Source organism: Bidens hawaiensis, unplaced genomic scaffold (assembly GCF_021521415.1).
Source record: "Bidens hawaiensis isolate Kalapana, Puna unplaced genomic scaffold, B.hawaiensis_p1.1 tig00041613_1, whole genome shotgun sequence".
Lineage (NCBI taxonomy): Eukaryota > Viridiplantae > Streptophyta > Magnoliopsida > Asterales > Asteraceae > Bidens > Bidens hawaiensis.
The window spans coordinates 126,204-149,307 of record NW_027497349.1 but is presented as its reverse complement, the minus strand read 5'-3'; the positions used below and the strand labels follow the sequence as shown (position 1 = coordinate 149,307).

Genomic DNA, 23,104 nt, shown 5'->3' with positions numbered 1-23,104 from the left:
TTCTGTTGAACTAGTTTATATGTTAAAGATAAGCATCTGCCAAAATGTTGAACAGGCTAAATAGAATCTGCCTCTTGAGCAGGCTGATTAGCATCTAAATATTATTGAACAAATCGACCACATCTATGCATTGTTGAACTTCATGAATTTGTCATCTTTTTAAACCAAAAACTGCATATTTTCAGAATCATAAATAATTTATAAACATGTCTCACTTTGGAGCCATAGATAATCTTTATTTCGATTTTGCCTCACCGCCTTATCAAAATATGATAAAAGGTGCAGATTTTCAGTTGGAAGACGATCAGGACGTTAAAAAACTCTCACCCTTCGCATCGCTAAGGATCGTTAAAGACTATGCAAGTAGATCAAGAAAATTGAATGGTAATGCTAGCCAATATTATTTATTATTACTTGAATTATCATTTATTTGTTAAGTTCGTTTTTAGTGATTATTTTATCTAGTAATTTGAAAATTAGAATAATAAGTTTTATCATCATCTTAATATTGTTTTGTTATACATCATTCTAATGCTTTCAGGTGAAAAGATTCATATTCCAAGCTCAAACACAGTTAGGAATGACCGAAAACTGTCCACTATCGAAAGGATCCGGATGGCCGGACTGCATTTCATCGACTCGTATGAAATCTCCAATCCAAACCATGCATTCCCCTTTTCATCATCCGGACTATCCGACGAAGAATCTAAAGACATCAACCTTCTCCTTACTCTTCTAGCATCAGCCGACAAAACCGGCCAACAACATTTTACTGAAGCAATTAAACTCATCGAATCATGTAATAACACGTCCTCAAACGAAGGAATCACCGTCCAACGATTGGTTTACTATTTCTCCGAAGCCATTCGTGAGAAAATAAACCACGAGACTGGTAGAGACGCGTGTGATGGACTCGAAAGGATGCAAATGTTTGATCTTCAAAAGGCATTAATGGGTATTGATGGGAGTATTGTAGCATTTCACCAGAAAGTCCCAATGGAACAGGTTTGCCAGTTCACTTCAATGCATACGATTGTCGAAAACCTCGGTAGAGCTAGACATGTTCATGTAATCGATCTTGAGATAAGAAGCGGGATGCAATACATAGTTTTGATGCAAGCGATTGCGAGTGGGAGTGAATGGCAACTCAGGCACTTGAAGATAACTGCTATAGGTACTGTTAGCCGAGTTTATTATCTTAGTTATTACTACTACTACTATTATTATTATTATTATTATTTTGTAAATTTTCTCTAAATCTAATTTTTCAGCTAGTATTTTGTCTTTAGTTTGAATAAAAGAATATTTGATATATTTTATCAGCATCTTGCTAGGGCGAAGCTTGCATTGTAGCCATATCCCTGTTTTTTCCCAGTGGTGTAAATTATTTATATGTTTTTGTCCTAAAATTTCATACGTAACCTATTTTCATCTAAAAAGGCCACCCCTGATTTATAAAAATTTGTATACGTATTGAGTCCAGTCAGGCAATCACCTGACGTTTTCGTCCAAGCTTCCTCACAGATCATTAGTTTGTTAGTTTATTATTATTATTATTATTATCTTTTTCATTGTAATCTTTCTATACAAAGTGATGTGGTTTTTGGCATTTAACACTGAAAATACTATTCATGAATACAGTTTTACAGTTCTTTTGAATTCTTTTAGGTACAAGATCAGAATCCAAGATCAAAGACACATGCAATCATCTCGCTGATTTCGCACGGTCGAAGAACATACCATTTAGTTTCAATATCGTCATGGTACCCGACATGCTGGATTTCAATATAAATCTCCTAGAACTCGACCGCAATGAAAAGATTGCGGTCTACTCAGCGGTCTCGTTATCATCCCTCATCATAACACCAAACCGTCTTGAGCATCTCATGCGAGAGATTCGAAAGATCAATCCTTGTATAACTGTTATAACTGAAGTCGAAGCAAACCACACCTCGGCCACATTCGTTAACCGTTTCATCGATGCATTGTTCTTCTACGGTGCACTTTTCGACAGTTTAACGGTTTGTTTAGGCAGTGATGAGCTGAACAGGAAGGTGGCGGAGTCAGTATATTATGCTTACTCGATACGAAACATTGTGGCGGCTGAAGGGGACGATAGGACGATTCGACACACTGGGATCGATGTTTGGAGGGCGTTTTTTGCTCGGTTTGGGATGGTGGAGATTGAACTGAGTGGCGAGTCGTTGAATGAGGCGAAGTTGTTGATCGACAACTTCGAGTGTGCGAATTGTTGTAAGCTTCGTGTGGATGGGAGGTGTTTAGTTGTGGATTGGAATGGAGTGCCGATTTTCTCGGTTTCTGCTTGGAAGTTTATATGATGTAATTGTAAAACGTTGTAGTTTATGTACTCATTATGTGAAGTGGTGTGTGGTCATAGTAACATTAACGGGTTAAACTTAATTGTATATATATCATCAAACATAACATAGATGAACCCTTACTTCCGATCATTAAACATAAATATATGCTTAAAATGTTTACAATTGTAGTTTTCGTAGTTTAGAATTAGGCTTTCCTATTTCTCTAAGAAATATGTGTAGCATATGTTGAATATTGTCTTCTCAACTATAAACATCAAGAAAAAACATGCTAGAGGGTCTTGAGTTCGTATCCTGTGAATTTTGATTGTACTGTTAAATCAGTATACTTATAAAATGTACGAATTAAAATTTAGTACTCTAGAAGATTACAAATATAACCGATGCTATGGGGACTTGGCCTAGTGGTATCAGTTTGTGTAAGTTGGTATCTCTTTCCATGAGACCATGAGCTTGAGCCTTGAGGGTTCGAGTCCAACACTAGATAATAGTGTAAATTTTAGAGTAGAATTAGAGGGTATCTATGTTATCCTCTAGTTATCCATTAAGAAAACATATTTAGCTGGTGATTAAACAAATTTAAGTGATCTTTAGTTCTTCTATTCATTTTGTAAAATAATGATCATTCTTTTCGTGTCGGTTAGCAAATTGATGAATCTGAACAAGACTTGTGTAACACGTTATCTATACACATCAAACAGATTGTAAATAGATAATAAACGTGTTTTTGGGTTATAAGAGACATTAAAGGGTTGTGAATAAGTCATATCAAATTTGTAGGTGTTAAATGAGTCATAAAGTGGGTTGTTAGGTTAAAATTATAAATTTAATGTACATAATTTTTGTTTTAGTTTTAAATGAATTAAGAGTCCGACTTATTTTATTTATAAAAAAAACTAATGAAAGCACAAATGAAGCCCAATTTTCCTATTGGGTGGAACTTAAATAACTACAAACCATACAAAGAGCCATGTCCTAACAAATACTACATTCGTCTTGGTGAAACTACATTCGTCAACATTCGTCTTGGTGAAACTACATTCGTCAAGACGAATGTAGTTTCACCAAGACGAATGTAGTATTTGTTAGGACATGGCTCTTTGTGAAAGTGCCTTATTTTGAAAAACACAAAGTTTAAGATATATTAAATTATTGTTTTTTTTATTACCAAATGACAATAATGCCCTTAGAAATTTGGTCCATTAATATTGTTTATTAATTTTAATTGTGTGTGTTTAAGGGTAAACTTGGAAAATTGGCTAATAAATTTTGAAAGTGTACATTTGTAATTGGACAAATAAAAAAGAAAATGTATACACTTTTAATGGAACGGGTGGAGTATATAACTTCAAAGTGAAATGAGAACAAAAAAACCCTTAAAATAAGCATTTCAAATGTCTCACTATAATATCAAGTTTGATAGCAGCTCGCTTATATTGTATATCTAGAAATTCAGTAGTCATGATCCCGCATCCCTTCATGAAACGAAAATAACCGGTCACGGAAACAACCGAAAATTCCCTCTCCTTCAACATAAAAGGATCGGCTCCTTGAATCTCTAGCTACTCTCTTTATAATCGCCATCAGTGAACATGACCAAAAATGTCATGTACAATGCCTTCCCATTGATGCGTGTGTATTAATATATATTTTTAGTGGTGATTTTTAACACGATTTTACAAATGTTTTAAATTTATAAAAATGAATTTACTTAAAACCAATCACCATGAACGGGCAGATAACCGTCGCTTGTAGTATAGTTTCAGGTAAGAACTAAGTATAGTACATGGACACCGCTTTTACTACTCAACTCTTCTCTTTGATTACCAAAGAGTTTACTTAATTAATTTTTGAGAATTTTTTGTAAATGGTTGCAAAGTAGTTTTTGAAAAAGTGATTTATAAAAGAGAAAAACAATATAATTAAACAATGTTGTTTGGGGTGGAATCCACTTGAAGTAAATTAACTGGTAAATATTAGTTCAATTGGTATGGTTGTTACGCCGGCGATCAGCTAGACACATCCACGGATTATGTTCTTGATGTTATTATTTGGTGCAACCTACTTGATTCACACCCACTCATACCCTTGGCGATTTTTCAGGCTCACCAATGGCCGTGTACTTTTATCTAGTTAAATTAGTTTTACTTTTATGGTAACTTGTTAAGAGCGCATGATAAATAACAAGCCATTACTGATATGACAATGTCAGTCACCGAAAACTTTCTTGTGCACAACCTTTCTTTGAAAAACTTAAGTTATAAAATGGTGATTGATCTTTATTAAATGTGTGACATTATAATAATAGGATATATAGAGAGAGAGAGAGACGGTAAAGTGTAAACCCCTAAGGTGAGTTCACCAACTCTTGGCTCGCGTTAAAGCCTAGCATAAAGACCGTGCAAACGATGTCGCGAGTCTAGTGTTGGCTTAATACCCCCAGCCTATCATATAAACAATACAAGCTCAAAGTATAGTTTGGTTTTACACTTGGTTTAATAAAGATGCTTTGATTAGGGTGTTTTGGTTGGAATTTGGAGGTGAAATTGAAGTGGTTTGGTGTGTGTTTAACCGTTAAAAAGATGCTTTGCTTAGGGTTTAAAATCTTAATGTACAAAATTGAAAAAAAAAAAAAAAAGATTATAAGCATCTTTCATTAATCACCATGCATTAATTAATAAGTTTTCTAAGACCATGTGTAGTCATAATGCCCCTCTTCTAAGCATTATGCGTCACGTGGCGTCTAGTCAGAGTTATGGTTTTTTTTTGCAAAAAGATGGTGTAGTCATAACTTTCCACCCATGGGCGTTATGCGCACGTGGCGCCCAGTCACTTTTACACTTTTTTTGTTTTTTTAAATTTTTTATTAAGAATAATCAAATAACAATAATATTTTATTAATAAATATTACATTAAAATTAAAAAAAATACCCGTCTCCATCGTCTTCACCTTCGTCGTCTTCATCGTCTTCACCCTCGTCGTCGTCTTCATCATCGTCTTCATTGTTGCCCTCGTTTTAATTCTCATTTTCACCTGGAAAACGTTGATTCATCCAAAGATGTTGGACCAAATCCCAGTGCGTTATGTATATCTCTTGACCGCACGAAATTCGAGTTTTCGAGTCTTTGCTCCATACTTGCTGGAGTTAGTGGTAGATCCGAGTCCAGTATGAAAGTTGGACATATTGCTCTTCCCTCGTCTTCGATAATATTGTTATGCATTATGATACACACATACATAGCATTTTTCATTCTTTCTAAAGACCAAAGACGACAAAGATTTTTAACAAAATGTCAGCGTTGTTGAAGAACCCCAAAACACCTCTTGATATCCTTTCTCGCAGACTCTTGTACTTTCTTAAAATATTGTCTTTTTTCGTCCAACGGATCTCTGAATGTTTTCAAGATAATCACATACACTGGATATAATCCATCATCCAGATAGTACCCATGATGGTAAAAGTTATCGTTAGCCCAAAACGAAGCGACGGGAACGTTCTCAGATATGTAATCTCCATCAAAGATGACTGTTCTAAGACGGTTATGTCATTGTTGCAACCGGGAACACCAAATAATACCAACCAAATCCAAAGGTCGTATAAAGCAATCGCTTGAAGGCTGACCGTTGGTCCCTTTTGGTCACCTTGTGTGTATTGACCTCGCCATGCAGTTGGACAATTAGCCCATTCCCGATGCATGCAATCTACACTCCCTATCATGCCGGGTAAACATGCACCCTTGCATGGGTCTCGAAAGACATTGTAGATCGTTTCAGTTGGGCTCTCTCAGATAATGTAGTCCATATGGTTTCAATATTCCTATATTTTACATAACTTTTATAAAATAATTGATTTAACTAAACAAGTGATATAATTATTTAAAAAAAATGAAACGTATTGTAACAAAAACACTCCAAGGTGTCCCTAGTTGTTTTATCGGCCATCTTTAAATACTCGTCGTTGATGTCGGTCGTGTTTCTGTAGACGAGCACGCGTACGCCTGACGTAACCTTCTGAATAGCCGTGAATCCTAGCGTCTCTCGACCGTCCGGCTTTTGCTTAAAGTAATCAAGCTCACGCTCCAAATCATTGGTGATGCGCATAAATAAAATTTTAGACATCCAAAAGCGACGCCTAAAGGTCTTTGGGTTCTTGTATCTCGGCGGGTCACCGAAGTAATCCGCCATCAACCGGTTGTTGGCTTCGATACGATCTCGTTCGATATATGCTCTTTTTGAAACCGGGGGGGGGGGGGGGTGTAGAAGACTAACATAATTCATATAAGCTGTCGCGAGCTCAATCGCACTCGTAACCACCTCTTCCTCCGCGTCGTCTTCGGTTTGTCGGTCGGGCCCGAAAAACTGATTATATATAGAAGTAGGAGAATCCATTTATAGAGAAGTTGGTGTGAAGAAATATAGAGTAGAAAGAAAGATTTATAAATTTGGTGAGTTTTGATTGAGAATGAAGTTGATTAATATATATAAAATATTTTTTTTTAAAACGGCCATATGACCGATGGAGGGTTGAAATTGTTTTTTTTTTCGAGCCATGTTTACGCTATGTATAAAACGCTAGAAAAAAAAAGCCAAAATGCCGGGGTGCCCCCGGCGTTATACTCCAAAACGCCTGGTGTAACATCCTTGAATCTTGAAAATTTGGTAACTTGAATTTATCACTCTAAGTGCATCCGAATTACGTATCATTCTTGATTCTTGGAAAACTTATAACTTCAAATATACAAGATTTAAATGGCATGTTTCTTGATTTACGTGGAACTTGGAACCTTGTAGTTTCTTATATGTCGAAATCGATTTTAAACCTCACTTCATATTGTATAACATCTGGCTATTTTAAAAAAAAACACATTTTAATGTGAACGTAATACTTGTGCTTCTAGTTTGATCACTTGTTTATCTATTCTCGCTTCCTCTCTTGCTTCACATTTAAAGCTTTTAGCGAATTTAACTTGTTGCAATGTCACAATCATGTGTTTTGGACCTAGTTTATCGAATATTTAATGTTCATTAGTTATGAAATTATGCATTTAGCCTAGGCCGGCCCATGGGGAGGTCAAAGAGGGCGACCGTAGAAGGCCCGACCTTCCACTGAGCCCGAGGTTCCTAAAAAAATTACTTTTACATATATAGTATTTAAAAATAATTTTTTAGGCAAATTTATAAAATTAAACAGACTTTGAGTGTGATTAAACAATGCCCATTGAATAGGGTTGTTCACGAGCCGAACTAAGCTAAGGCTTGCTCATTACTTGGCTCGTTTACAACCGAACCGAACAGCTGAAATTCGAGCCGCGCGAAAATTAAAACGAGCCGAAATCGAATCAAGCATTTCTCGATTGAACATCGAGCAATTTTCGAGCATTTATTATTTCTTTTACACTTTAAAATTTTCGATAAGAAACAAGTTTAAAGGTTGTAAATATTATATTTTGTAAACAAATTAGTAGTTTTAAACAAACGTGTAGTAGGTGTGATAGATAAATTTGAACTGAGATATATTGAACATGTAAACTAACTAATGGTATTTTGAAAACTTAAAGTAAACAAATAAAAATATAAAATTGAAAGAATTGGGAAAATTTAAAGGGTTTAAAAACTTTTATATTTATATTTGTGTATTGTTTATATATTGTTCATATATAAAATAAATTAAAAATATTCTGAACCGAGCAGATCTTTGCTTGTTGCTTGGCTCGTTTACAAACTGAACCGAGCAGAGCGGCTCGTTTACAGTCGAGCAAAAAAATAAACTAGCATTTTCCGAGCAAGCGCCAAGCGATTTGGACGTCCCTACCATTGAATGATAAAAACCTACTGGTCTAATACCAATTAAAGACTTAATGGATTGGCCCACGGTGTCTCAAGAAAAACTTAATGGATTGACAAGTTTTGCTATGGAAAAGTAAATGTTATTCGAACAAAATGTTAGAGACCATTGAATTTAAAGAGTTTAGCGAGCGTCTTGCTTCTAAAAATGCTAGAAAACTCACATTTCGTTTAAGTATTTTAATTAGATCATTTTGCTTAAACACTTTTGTTTTACTTATTGGTATTATAATTATAGATAAAGGATCCAATACAATAATTAGTTATTGTACATTACATACACGACACCCTTAACCCTTGATTTCAAAAACATGCTAACCCTAAAATCATAACTAAGTAATTTGTTTGTCGTCCACATACTTTCGTCATGACCATCAATTGTTGTTCACAGGTCAGTTAATCAGTTGCAATTGAAATTGTTGAAACTAATTTATCAATTAACTCTGAAATTGATCCAATTAATCATCAATTTGAAGCTTCAGCCGATCAATTTTTGAGTTTTGAGTGATGGATTTTAACCTTGAATGTATCAGGATTTAAGCCTGAACGTTTTAGGTTTTAAGCCTGAACGTTTTAGTATCTAAGCCTGAACGTTTTAGATTTTGGAAATTGGCTTGAAAGTTTTTGTTTTTTAACATTGAACGTATTTCGTGTACGTAATGTACGTTAATCGATTATTATACATTAACTCAACCCTACAATTATATATGAGTTATTAAGTTTGTATTTTCGGGACCATCGTTTTACATGTACGACCCTGCTTTTTGCGTGCATTTAAAGCTATCGTTCTTTAATTTTCATGAATGTTGGCATCTTATCCTTCGATATGAAAGCTAATGATGGGGTACATTTTCAACACCTATTATCGTACATCAAAAGATAAAGCTTTGATGCATTATATTTGCTAGGAGATTGAGTTAACGAGTGGTTGAAGGAGTTCAAAGAATATTACATCAATCTCTAGTAGTTGAATCTTATGTAAAGAGTTAGCCGAATCAAAACTTAAGAGAATTTTCTTTAAACCCTACAAAATATATATTAGGATTTGTCACAAGTTAAAAGAAACTATAGCTTATTGGTCAATGTGGCGATGTCACGTGTCATCCCTCAGGTGCGTGGGGCCCATAGCACGTGCTTTCACCCACCAATTCAGTGGGTTCATTTGCCCACGTGGCATGCTCTTTTGGTCCAACAATTGATGGTGGAGACACATGGGTCAATTAGGGTACAAACTTCACGTGGCCTCAATGTGATATTGTGATCCCAAAGATAATAAAGACAACTCAATATAGCCCTACTGCCCTACCACAGGGTACGTTCGTGGGTCCCACTTGATTGATTATATTATATGATCCTTTTACCGGCCAATATAGGCTCTCCTAAGATTTGTCAAACATATTTTGATAGTGGTATTCAGTTTTTGTCTTAACATATTATGTAGTATTCTTTAAATAATACTGTAGATATTAGTGAACCTTTTACTTATTTAGTCAAATGTATACCTGGAATTGTCTTTATCAAAATTCATTTAAGCTAAACTTAAAACCTAAAGATTTAGTATTTATTTTCATTTTGTGTAAACATTCAACTATTGTATTTTTATTCTTTTTTAAGCATGAGAACTCGTTACCTGTAAACTTATGATATCTTGTCAGTACTTGCTACTTAATGGGATTAGGTAAATCGTAGTTTATGCAAGACATGTAACTCTCAAGAGGTTATAGTATAAATCTAGTGAAAGCAAGATTCAGACAGTAGACGTGTATTAAATAAGAATAAGATATTCACTGTCGCACCACCCATAAAGATCGAAAAATCCCATTATTATAAAAGTCAAAAATCATTTTCGGGATTTGACGTTCAACCTGCTTTATCAACATGAATCGATTCACTACCATATAGTCAAGATTCTTATTATCTCTTAATTAATCAATTCTTTTTGTAATTACATTAAATTTTCTTAACAATTAACAACAAACATATTCTTTATTCATGAAGTTCTATGTTATGTGTTTTAAATTACACACATATTTAAACTAACAAGAAAAAAACGGTAACCAAATAAACAAGAAGATGTTATTTACTTTTATCATTTTATGAGTGAGATATGATCAGATAATACTGAAGAGAACAGTCAACCCAGATACAATCTTGTTAAATTTATAAAGTAATCACAAACCACTTGTACACCACGCATAAAACGCTTGTACATTTGTCAAAATTCTCCCACTTTCAGTTCTTTGAAAAAGGTAGAGCCATTCAAAACCACACACTCCACACTTCACAAATTCACCCAAAACCACCATTAAAATTACCAAAAATCATCATGGGTATTCACAAAACCCAAATCCCCATCTGGGTTTTGATCCTCGGAACTTAATATTCAAAAAAGCTTCAAACTTTCTGCAAATTGTTTCAAGAAAATGGCTTCTGGAAGTAGCCAAAACTCAAAGGCTCATCCCCATATGAGCAAAGCCACTGCACAGTTTACAGTTGATGCAAGATTACATGCTGTGTATGAACAATTAGGTGACTCAGGTAAGTCATTTGACTACACGCAATCACTCAAAACGACGTCACATTCATCCATACCCATACCCGAACATCAAATAACCGAATATTTATCCAAAATACAACGAGGTGGTCACCTACAACCCTTCGGTTGCATGATCGCAATCGATGACTTCACGTTTAAAGTCATCGCGTTTAGCGAAAACGCGCGTGAGCGGTTGGGTTTCGCCCCGCACTCGGTCCCGAGCATCGAGAGAAAAGAACTCTTGACCCTCGGGACCGATGTAAAAACTTTGTTTACTCCTTCGAGCTCGGTTTTGCTCGAACGGGCCTTTCGGCGAGAGATTACGCTTTTGAACCCGGTTTGGGTTCACTCGAGGAACACGGGGAAACCGTTTTACGCGATTATGCATCGGATTGATGTTGGGATTGTGATTGATTTGGAGCCCGCCCGGGCCGAAGACCCGGCTTTGTCCATCGCGGGTGCAGTTCAAAGCCAAAAGCTTGCGGTTCGGGCCATTTCGAGTTTACAATCGTTACCCGGTGGGGATATTAATATGTTATGTGATACCATTGTGCGAAATGTTCGTGAGCTCACGGGTTATGATCGGGTTATGGTGTATAAGTTTCACGAAGACGAGCACGGTGAAGTAGTTGCGGAAAGCAAACGGGCCGATTTGGACCCGTATATCGGTTTACATTATCCCGCAACCGATATCCCTCAAGCTTCAAGGTTTTTGTTTAGACAAAACCGGGTTCGAATGATAGTTGATTGTCACGCGACTAATGTTCGCGTGATCCAAGACGATAAATTAATGCAACCGTTGAGCTTAGTGGGCTCAACCTTGCGGGCCCCACACGGGTGCCACGCGCAATACATGGCTAATATGGGCTCAATAGCTTCATTAGCCATGGCTGTTATTATAAACGAGCCCGATGACGAAAACACGGGCCCACGGGCTTCAATGAGACTATGGGGGTTAGTGGTTTGCCACCACACGTCGGCCCGTTACATACCGTTCCCGTTACGTTATGCGTGCGAGTTCTTGATGCAAGCGTTCGGGTTACAACTAAACATGGAGCTGCAGTTGGCGGCCCAAATGTCCGAAAAACATATTTTAAAGACGCAAACGTTGTTATGCGATATGCTTCTTCGCGACTCGTTAACGGGCATCGTGGCCCAACGACCGAGCATCATTGACCTGGTCAAATGTGACGGGGCCGCGCTATATAACGAAGGAAAGTACCACCCGTTAGGTGTGACACCAACCGAGCCTCAAATATTAAATATCATCGGGTGGCTAACCACGTGTCATCATGACTCGACCGGGTTAAGCACGGATAGTTTAGCTGATGCGGGTTACCCGGGGGCCACGGGTCTCGGGGACTCGGTTTGTGGGATGGCAGTGGCTTATATAACTTCTAAAATAATATTATTTTGGTTTAGATCAAACACTGCAAAGGAGATCAAATGGGGTGGGGCTAAACATCACCCGAATGATAAAGATGACGGGCAACGAATGAACCCGCGGTCTTCGTTTAACGCGTTTTTGGAAGTGTTTAAGAGGAGAAGTTTAGCATGGGAGACTGGTGAAATGGATGCAATTCATTCTTTGCAGTTAATATTAAGGGATTCTTATAAACGTGTTGAGGAAAGTAACTCGAAAGCGGTTGTAAGTGAGCGAGTTGAAGAAATGGTGGAGAGTGTGGATGAGCTTAGCTCCGTGGCTCGGGAAATGGTTCGGTTGATTGAGACCGCGACTGCACCGATACTAGCAGTTGATGTTGAAGGGAGGATAAATGGGTGGAATGCAAAAGTTGCGGAGTTGACGGGTTTGTCGGTTGAGGACGCGATGGGAAAGTCGTTGGTTCGGGATCTTGTGTTTAAAGAGTCGGAAGAGACCGTTGCTAGACTTTTGAATCGCGCGTTAAGAGGTGCGTATTTGTTGTTTTTTTTTAATGATTTGGTTTAATGTCCGGGTTAGGTCAAATTGATTCATTCATAAGTAAACGGGTCAAATTGTGATTTCTACCCCTAATCGTTTATACTAAACTCAAACCCGTAAATTTCATATTAAGTTCATGTCTTGTCAGATTTTCACACCCCTAACCCTAGCCCGTTTCAACCCGTACTAACAACTTACGGCTCGTTTCTGAACGAACACAGGTCAAGAAGATCGAAACGTGGAGATCAAATTAAAAACCTTCGGTTCATCAACCAAAGAAACCGCGGTGTTCATGATTGTCAACGCGTGCTCAAGCAAAGACTACACCAACAACATTGTTGGCGTTTGCTTCGTGGGCCAAGACGTAACGGGCCAAAGACTAGTCATGGACAAGTTCATCCAAATCCAAGGCGATTACAAGGCCATTGTCCAAAACCCAAGCCCGTTGATCCCACCAATCTTCGCATCCGATGAAAACACGTGTTGCTCCGAGTGGAACACTGCCATGGAACGACTCACCGGGTGGGCCCGGGCCGACATCATAGGGAAAACATTAATTGGCGAGATATTCGGAAGCTTTTGTCGGTTAAAAGGCCCTGACTCATTAACAAAGTTTATGATACTTTTGCATAATGCTATTGCGGGCCAAGATACCGACAGATACCCGTTTTCGTTCTTTGACAAAGATGATCAACCTGTTCAAGTTTTTTTAACCGCTAACAAAAGACTTGACATGGCGGGTGCTGTTATCGGGGCCTATTGCTTTTTACAACTCGCGACACCCGAGTTGCAACAACTTGTTAATGTACAAATGCAACAAGAGAAGAAATCCTACAAGAGAATGAAGGAACTTGCTTACATTTGTCACCAAATCAAGAACCCGTTGCGTGGGATTGGGTTTGCGAATTCGCTTCTAGAAGCATCGGGTTTAACTGAGGATCAAAACAAGTTGCTTGAAACGTGTGTGGCGTGTGAGAAACAAATGTTTAAGATCATAAAGGATGTTGATAAAGAAAGCATACAAGAAGGGTAAGTGTTGTTGCATAATATGATTGTGTGATCAAAGCTGTTATTATTAGATATTATTAGAGTAAACTGCGGTTTTCGTTCATGTGGTTTGTCCAAATCTGCGGTTTTCATCCCTTTGGTTTCATTTCACATGCAATTAAACTCGAATTCATTAACCTCGTTAAGTCTGGTCGTTAAACCCATCACGCGTACCCTTCACGTGAAGGGCAGTTTTGTCCTTTTTTCCCCAAATGCACCCCAACCCCTCACGTGAGGGGGCTTGCACATTACGATTTGGGGGAAAAAGGACAATAATTCCTTTTATGTAAGTGGCACGTTGATGGGTTTAACGACCAGACTTAACATGATAAATTTGGGTTAATTGCAAGTGAAATGAAACCACATGGACGAAAATCACAAATTTGAAACTATTGGACTAAAACGCAGATTTAGACAAATCACAGGGACGAAAATCACAGTTCACTCTTATTATTATTATTATTATTATTATTATTATTATTATTATTATTATTATGATAAAGTTGGCAAAATTTTGTTTTTTTTGTTGTTGGTTATATAGGTTGTTAGAGATTGTGAAGCATGAGTTTGAACTCGGGAGTGTGATCGATGCGGTGGTTAGTCAAGTGATGTTAGAGTTGCGAGATAGAGGTCTGAAACTGATTTGGGATATACCTAATGAAGTCAAAGGGTTGATCGTTTATGGTGATCAACCTCGGGTTCAACAGGTGTTGATCAACTTTTTATTGAATGTGGTGCGTTATTCATCGCTGCCTGGTGGTTGGGTGGAAATTCAAGTTCGTCCAACCACAGGGCAGGATTCTGATGGAAAAAATGTTGTGCATATTGCCTTTAGGTATGTTTTCTACCCTTTTATTCTTCTAATAAAGCATGAGCAACTTTTATTTGTTTTGTAAAAACAAAGCTCAAAACTTTTATTTTTTTATTTTCTATTGTTTTGAAAAATTTGGTTTATTTGATGTGCATTGTGAAGGATCACGGCTCCTGGTGAAGGTCTTCCACCAGAGTTGGTTCAAGACATGTTTAATAGCAGTCAATCGTCAACCGAAGACGGTTTAGGGCTCCGGATGTGTCGAAAGATTGTAAAACTTATGAACGGTGACGTCCAATACATTAGAGAATCAGATAGATGTTATTTCTTAATCGTTCTTCAACTTCCATCCGATAGATTAGGCGTTTAACGAATAAACAAAATAGTGAAATATTATCCGCGAGAAGTCACATTTTTTGAAATTTTGGACCGTTTTGTGACATGGGTTTGTCAAGCGGAAGTATCTTTGAAATGGTTTTTGTGGCTACATGGTTTTTGTACTAATTTGTATGTGCTAAACATACTGGTTATGTTTGGTTTATAGTATCTAGTTTGTATAAATTTGTCTTTCTTTTATTTTATTCAGAAGTTATAGTTTTTATGTATACTATCTATATACTTATCTCGATATCTATATAACGTCTGCTTGCGGTGCGCGCATATAATGTATATATGTGTGAACCCTCGGGTGGGCAAAATTAAAATTGCACTAATTTTGACGTTATTTTACTAATCTCGTGAAAATAACGTTAAAAGTGGCAGAAGGTTAATCAGGCATCATGTGGTGGCGTTGATAGCCGAAAGACAAGGGCACATGCACCAATCAGTCGGTGTCCCGATGATTGAGTGCTATGTGCCTTATGTCCAAGGCTTGATGCAAAACTACTATCTAGCCGGGAGTCTCACTGGAAGCAGCCTCTCTATCCTTATGGGATAGAGGTAAGGCTGTCTACATCTTACCTTCCTCAGACCCCACCCATAGCATTGCTATTGGTGGGATATACTGAGTACGATGATGATGTCGATGATGATGATATCTATATACTTATCTCATAGCAAAATCTAAAATGTGATAATGTCACTTTATATAAATAATTTGGTTGAGCCCATAATATAATAATCTAGGGCTTTACACATGAACGGAGTTGGGCTGAGTCATGGTCAGCTCAAGCACAAGCTCGGCTCGGTTTGTACATGATTCGATCCAAGCTGGCTCGGTTTGTAAACAAACCAAATTTGAATGAGTTTTCTTCGAGCTAGCATCGAGCCAAGAGCTAATTGAATATCTCTAGGCTTAGGACATGAATTAGTATTTAGTATTGGGCTAAAGTTTGAAGATGGGCATAGACGGATTCATTCATGCTTTAGGGAGGGAATAGACCCCCACTGAAATTAGCCTATCAAGCTTAATAAGTTAATGGAATTCAAAAAAAAATCACATGCCCCCCAGACAAAGTTAAGAATGCACCTTGGCCTTTAGAAAGCCCAAATGAAAATGAAAAACATCAAATCAATTTCTTGTTTTTTTAAATCAATTGGCTATAATATCAACCCTTAAAGCAATAGTATGCATTAATTATTTACTTTTCTGCATATATATTTTTGATGCACGAGTAAGTGGGTAACTGACGATGAAGTACATAGGTCTATACAACTACAAGGCTCCTGAGTCCGGACATAGTGGCTATTTATTCTACATGTTTTTTTCTTTAAGTTGAATTGATTTATGCAATGTAGCTTTTAAAACCAAAACTTGCACAATTTACATGTTTTGACCCATTATACTTGACCTGTTTTAACCCGTTACAACCGAGTGTTTATATCAAACAAATTATTCCCCTTACTGGTGAAAATTCTTGGATCCGTCACTGAATGAAGATGGGCATCAATTTGTATTTGGTATTGGGCTAAAGTTAGTACATGAACTAAAATATGTATAATTATTGCTTAACGAAGTGATGAGTAGACCATTCATTCATTCAATCTACTAGTGAGCATCTAAGATTGAAACTCACAAAGAACGTAATATGTATATAGACAAACATAAACATCTATCTATTCTAATAAAAGACTACCTACTTTTGCCACTTGTCAATCTCATAGTCATCTTCACATTTTTTTCACTTATTTTAATATATGACCCTTATCTTTTAAGTCATTTCAATATATGAATTCAAGTTTGTTTTTATTATATGTAAATCTTAATTGATTCATTCATTAACATTAATGGTGAAATTAGAAAATAAGGAAATATTAAAATTGACGTTGCAGGTTTGGTACAATAAAATTTTAAAGTCACAAGTAATTGCAAATTAAAGCAAATAAAAGGTGCATATATCGAAGAATTTGGATTTGTATGATAAACTATAAATTATTTTTTAAACTGGGATTCGAGCAACAGTACATAATTTGAACTCAGAAAAATGTGTATTTTCTTAATTTTCTTCAAACGTTTTGTATAAATATTGCAAACATGGAGAATACCTATTATATATATCTTGGTGTTTAGCATTAAATTATTGAAGTTAAATATTATAATTATAACCTATATGTATACCGATTTACAATATTAAGTATATGTCATTTATTTATATGATTTTTTTCTTAGTATAAAAGGTTTTAGCAATAAGAAAATCAATATTTAGTTTTCAATATTTTCTTCTATAACACATACCAAGAAAACATATATTTTCACATTAATATAGAAAAATAGTTAATCCAGTTAAAAGTCAATTAGCATGCTTCCAACATTTTTTTTCTATAAGTTGTTAAAATATATAAATCAATTAATTAAATATTCCAACAACTCCCGTAATGTTAACTAATAACACGGGATTAGTATTCAAATTTAAACATTCTTTATCCAATACTTTCAACTATTATAATAAGAATTACTACCTTCACTTTATGCAACTTTAAATCTTCTAATATTCTGCTAACTCAGAATAATTAGTTTTATTTGAACATGGCTTTAAGGTTAGTATGTCTTTGCCATTTTCCATTAATATGAAATGAAAAAAATCATTTTGTTATATTTTAATTTCCGGTTTTATATGTTGCTTGATTATACATTTGTTAATTGTAAAATATAAATCAAGTAAAAATTTGTCATACATAGAATAGTAATGACACCAAATTTATCATGGTCGATCAGTTTTTTGGATAATCATGTTTTTGGGATAAACATGAGTAGATAATTTCAAATAACATTATATTAATTGATTAAAATGAATGATATTTTATGTATATGAATATATTTTTTTTGGTAGTTTCATAGTCATTTATCTAGGGTTGATATGTACTTGAAGAATCTTATTTGCCACACTCACAACTATACGTGGCTATATCAAAAGTTATAAGCATACCTATATGTTACATTATCAAGAGTTATAAGTAGACATGGACTAAAGATTTTGATTTGTGTGTGATAAACAATGTATACCAACCAATACAATCACAAATGTAGTGTACAAGGGAGGCTTTACTTATTTGTAACATATTTGTGTAATCTTAGTTATATAATTTATGTAATTTTAATATAAATTGTAACTGTATAAAATATATGATCATTTTGTTAACTATATTTCACTTAATGGTTAAAGTATAATTTTTTTATTAATTACCCATGTAATACACGTGCCTCAAACTAGTAACATATTATAAGACTGGCTTGTCGTTAGATAAATCAAGATACCATCTATACTTCAGCCAACTTGCTTTAACTCGGGATAATTCAATAGTAACGGGCCGATGGCTACATGTGTATCTATAAGTTTTATATGTTTTAAACAAATTTCTCGAGACTGTCTCTTTTACAATTTAGTTGATTGATAAAAGTGTCATTATCATATATTCATATTGGTTTTTCTTTTTCTTTTTTTAATTTCTTTTCAAGCAAAGAAAAAGATGTTAATTCTGCCCTTAATAGTTAATACTCGTTTCAAACTCAGCATGCACAACATGGAAACTTTATTACATTTACATAAGTCTTGATTACTTCATCCAAATAAAGTATTATATACTTTCACCATTCCATTTTCACTTTTAATTAAGAAAGTTTTAGTTTATCATAGTGAATAAAGTATGAATTTCCAAGTCAATATTAATCGGAGTACTATTGCTTGTTGAAGATTATAGAGCATGAACTTGAAAAATAGTGCACATGTAAACGGACCAAGTTGGAGGCCCAAATGTTGCCCAAACCAGGTCTACTGGTGCACAAAAAAGCCCAGATCCGGACACGAATCCGGGAAAAATAACTTGAATTAGGTTTTTATAGAACCGAATTTTTAGGACCCGAACCCAATCATACATGTAGGGTATGCATAGGTCATGCATTTCATTTGAAAAACCTGGAACCGGATCCAATCTATTCCCGAAAAAATAAAATAACCGAAAACCAATACAAGGTCCATACCCGAAACCCGATTTTTCCATATGCAAAAACGGGTTTTCCGGTACCCGGTTATAAAATCTATGGTTTTATGTTTCTTAATTTCTGTATGGTTGTAATACTTTTACTTTATAATATACATGCACTTTTATGTTATTTATTTATATTTACCATATTGATTTTGAAGTTTTATGCAAACCCCATTTGTACCTAAAAATAGGGTATTAACATACCTGGGCATAAGGCATGTAACATCACAAAAATTTCAGACCAAATATACCAAATTTAAAAGTCCAACGACTAAAGGAGAAAATTTTGTTTTCCTGTCCAGTCGCGATACGCGACGAGTCGGAAGGATGCCCGTCGCGATGAGCATGTTTTCAAAACCCAAGAAATGGGTGTCGGCAATACGCGGCGAACCAAAACCCAACGTCATCGCGCATCGCAATGACGTGGTCTGACAGTGTGACACGTGTCCCGCCACGTGTCACGAGGTGGCACCATGTTCTGCCACGTGTCACCACGTGGCACCGCGTCCGCCACGTGGCGAAGTTACTGGTGAGTCATCGCGACGGGGATTTCACCAACCATCGCGTATCGCGATGGGTTCGTTAACCAACCTATAAATAGGAGTGACCATCCTCATTTTCACTCACCCAACTTCGCACATCTACTTTCTCTCTCTAGAAATACTTTCTCTCTCGACCTCGGTTTCAGTGCCTCGAACCGATAATTGTCACCTCGTAAACCGTGCCATATACCAACGATACCTCGAAGTTCGTGCCAACAAATTCTGACGATCGGCGCACCTCGTTTTGCGTGTCAACCTCGTTTTACATGTCGAGCATCGTTTGCCGCACCGAACCTCGTAATCTGTGCCGACCCGATGATGTCTTGAAGTACGTGCCGACTCAATACGACCCGACGTCCCGCATCGAAGTGCGTACCGACAAGTTTTGAAAATCGGCGTGCCTCGATTTACGTGCCGAGGTTGTTAATCAAGATTCTAAATATACGTGCGAGAGTCAAAGTGCTGCCCGAGAGTTTAGAAAATAATAAGCCAAACAAGGTAGAGGTTCTGCCCAAATAAAATATTATTATTCCAAAAACTTAGACCCTAGTCAGGGGTATAGCCTAGACCTTGATCAAATCAAAAACAATTAAATAATAATTCTTTATAAATACAAATATAAAACAAAAGTAATAACTAAAATATAATTTTTTTCATGGTTAAGAAATGTAAGTATTCACATACACGAGGATATAGTTAAAATAATAATTCTTTAAGAGTAAGAAAGATAAACTTTACTTACAAGAGGTATAGTTAAAAACAATGTTTATTTATTATTAAGAAACATAAGATTTTATATACAAAGGTAATAGACAAATGACATTTCTTCTTGAAGAAGAAACATATCATAGACATTTCTTCTTGAAGAAGAATCATAGCGTATGATTAGCAAATTAAGAGAACGATTTAAAATCAACATATCTTATTCAAACAAAAGATCAATCAAGGTTTAAAGCTATCAAAACCAGACTAAATGTCTGTAGCCGGGTTAAGAGACGATCCGGGTATTTATAAACCTATTTTATTATAGGTCAATTATTCATTCATTCACAAAGGTTTTCAAACGAGATCACCACATCATTCAGAACAGACAGTCACAGGTGAATACGCTAAACTTTTTTCAATCAAGATAAACGGGTTGTTTATCTTAAAAGACAGTCAAATAAAGATTTATGGGACTACATGATCCCTATTAAAATACAAGATAGAAAAATAAAAGCAACTCAGACCGAGTACACATGTGTTTGGATCCAAACATAATTAAATAATCTAGTCTATCAGTCAAGGCTACGTGATCGCAGACTAGAGATCATAATAAAAGTTCTCCAATGGGTGTCAATTCTCGGATAAACATTATTGTGTGTGTGTGGCAAGTGGTACAAATATCAGAAATAAGAGACGTTTCTGTTGAGTGTACAAAAAACTATCTTGTCAGTCAAAGAAAGATGTTATAAAATATTTTTAGAGTCAACGATTCACCAGCATATCGCTGACGTATTACCCCCCTCCCCCCTTACAGGAAATAAAGTTAGTACAGGTAGCAAGGAATTAGAGTCATTCAAGAAGATAGACGCTCGCAAGGTAGAGATGGCTCAGTTTTAAATTATTAAAATATTAAGATTAATATTTAAACAAGTTTTATAAAATCAAAACAAGGTTTATAAATCAAACACTCAGATCTTTATTATCCGAGAAGTTTTCTAATAAATCAAAATGTTTTATTAAATAATAAATTAAGGTTTACAAATAAACTAATGTTTAAAAATATATATTAATATATTATTATAAACTAAAGACTTCCGCTAAACTCTGATACATTTACAAAACAGGTACCAACTATTGGTCACACGCCTAGGCCCTAAGTCGGGGTATGACAAGGTAGTAAGGTACTCGGTTTCATACCCTACCTAGAATTGGTGACACCAGGTATGGTCAATACCTGATTTTTCAATATCAATTTACACTTGAACCCGGTTTCATACCCGGAATCAGGTATTAGAAAAACCCGATTTGTACATCTATAGGTGCAAGCACCAGTTAATCGGTTTATGAGCTTCCGTTGAACTGGTTTTAGCGTCTCTAGAACCATAACATATAAAAGTGGTTCTATATTATGGGTTTTGATCAAAATACAAATTAAATTAACGTACTAATTGTTAGAATTAAGTATATATGTAATTACTCTACTTGTATATATAATTATTCTACTTGATTCTAACAGTTAGTACATTGATTTAATTTGTACGTTAACGTTCCACATATATTATTATACAAACCTGTTACAAAACCTTTTTCTTTAATCAGACTTTGTAAAACAATCGACAACCAAAGCTGGAAACAAAATCCTAATATAATGAACAAAAAGATGATTGTGACACAAGTTACAACTAGTTGGACTCTCTTTATATCACTTGAGCATCATAATGAAAAGAAAAAGAAAAAAAAAACTGACTCATTCACATTGCTTCAGCGAGAAATCAATGACGAAGCCAACAATTATAAAAGACAAGACAGTGTATCAAACGTATCATTAGGAGTTGCATAAATACGTGCAAGTTTTTTTTTGAAAGGCTAAATCTATTAAAGAAAAAGAAGGCAACTTGCAAATCGCAAGAAGCCGAAAGAGTACATATAACAAACATGAAAGAAGCCAGGACAATTAAAAAGGAAAATTCATGAAATCGAACAAACAATAAGCTTCCCAATCTAAGCTTGCTTTATGTCTTCTATGTGTCATCCATAAGAATGAGGTCGCCTTGATATCCTCCACCACTTTGTCCATCGAGATTGGGATATTGTTATATTGTTAATCTTGTCATTCGGGCCTTCCAAGTTAACCGCAACGTGACAAGTGAAATTGCTTGAATAGTTTTCCGTTCCCCCTTGTAGCTTATTTGTTTAGTAGGCAAATCCAAAAGCTCATTGAATGAATCGAGTCCCGATGCAACCGGTAAATTTACCCAATTATGGATAACGAACCAAATCCATTTAGCTACCCAGCATTGAACCATTAGATGTACCGACGTCTCTAAAAAACAAACCACATAATACACAAGTATCAGAATCAAGATTGATACCCCTTTTGTTGAGAGCCGCTTTTGTGGAGATACGATCCATAGAAGTCTCCATGTGAAACAATTAACTTTTAGAGGGACCTTGTATAACCAATAATTACCATCTACCTTCGGATGATTTTTATTGTCCAATTCCACCAAAATGATTTAACCGTGAAATCTCATTACTCACTGTCTTCAAATTTCTATAACAATTTATCCAAACCACCTTCTAAATGTAATGAGTCTAGAAATTCCGCACACTTAGACAATGATGCTTGAAAGATTATGGAGTTTGGCTCTCTTCTCCATCTCCACGTCCAGTTTACTAGATCGATTAATCGCACGTGACAATTCTTCACAAGAATATCTTTTTGTTGTTCAAGAGAAAATAGGGATGGAAAGAGGTTCACAAGAACATTCTCATCCAAGGCCCTATATTATGTTTGTGGTGTTTTTATAATTTAGAAAGTTATTTAGGGTGTTGTGAGTGAAAATTTTTTATATTTCAGAAACCGTAGTGATTTTTCTGTATATCTGAAAAACTATTGTTCACACTCTATAATTTTTTAAAATATTTTGAAAGTG

The 23,104-nt window shown here is 35.7% G+C and overlaps 2 protein-coding genes across 3 annotated transcripts; both read left to right on the top strand.

The window, feature by feature from the left end:
- Positions 1-206: 206 nt before the first annotated feature.
- Positions 207-2,344, top strand: LOC143592989 (scarecrow-like protein 23). The gene is made up of 3 exons (XM_077072751.1): positions 207-384; positions 542-1,174; positions 1,669-2,344. Exons 1-3 carry the CDS (start codon positions 207-209, stop codon positions 2,337-2,339), a joined length of 1,482 nt encoding a protein of 493 aa, XP_076928866.1. The 3' UTR covers positions 2,340-2,344.
- Positions 2,345-10,318: 7,974 nt separating this feature from the next.
- LOC143592997 (phytochrome B-like) lies at positions 10,319-14,994 on the top strand. 2 transcript variants are annotated; one of them, XM_077072755.1, is made up of 4 exons: positions 10,319-12,630; positions 12,863-13,670; positions 14,230-14,523; positions 14,662-14,994. In XM_077072755.1, the coding sequence occupies exons 1-4, from the start codon at positions 10,608-10,610 to the stop codon at positions 14,867-14,869; spliced, it is 3,333 nt and encodes a 1,110-aa protein (XP_076928870.1). In that variant the 5' UTR covers positions 10,319-10,607; the 3' UTR covers positions 14,870-14,994. The 2 variants fall into 2 exon arrangements, with proteins under 2 accessions (XP_076928870.1, XP_076928871.1); XM_077072756.1 differs by having other exon boundaries at positions 14,230-14,562.
- Positions 14,995-23,104: the final 8,110 nt, after the last annotated feature.

Excerpts from the sequence above, each read along its gene's own strand:
- LOC143592989 (XM_077072751.1), top strand. The coding sequence starts at position 207 with ATGTCTCACTTTGGAGCCATAGATAATCTTTATTTCGATTTTGCCTCA. Across the intron at positions 385-541 it reads TAGATCAAGAAAATTGAATG|GTGAAAAGATTCATATTCCA; the intron begins GTAATGCTAGCC and ends TAATGCTTTCAG. Across the intron at positions 1,175-1,668 it reads CTTGAAGATAACTGCTATAG|GTACAAGATCAGAATCCAAG; the intron begins GTACTGTTAGCC and ends GAATTCTTTTAG.
- LOC143592997 (XM_077072756.1), top strand. The coding sequence starts at position 10,608 with ATGGCTTCTGGAAGTAGCCAAAACTCAAAGGCTCATCCCCATATGAGC. Across the intron at positions 12,631-12,862 it reads TTTGAATCGCGCGTTAAGAG|GTCAAGAAGATCGAAACGTG; the intron begins GTGCGTATTTGT and ends GAACGAACACAG. Across the intron at positions 14,563-14,661 it reads ATTCTTCTAATAAAGCATGA|GATCACGGCTCCTGGTGAAG; the intron begins GCAACTTTTATT and ends TGCATTGTGAAG.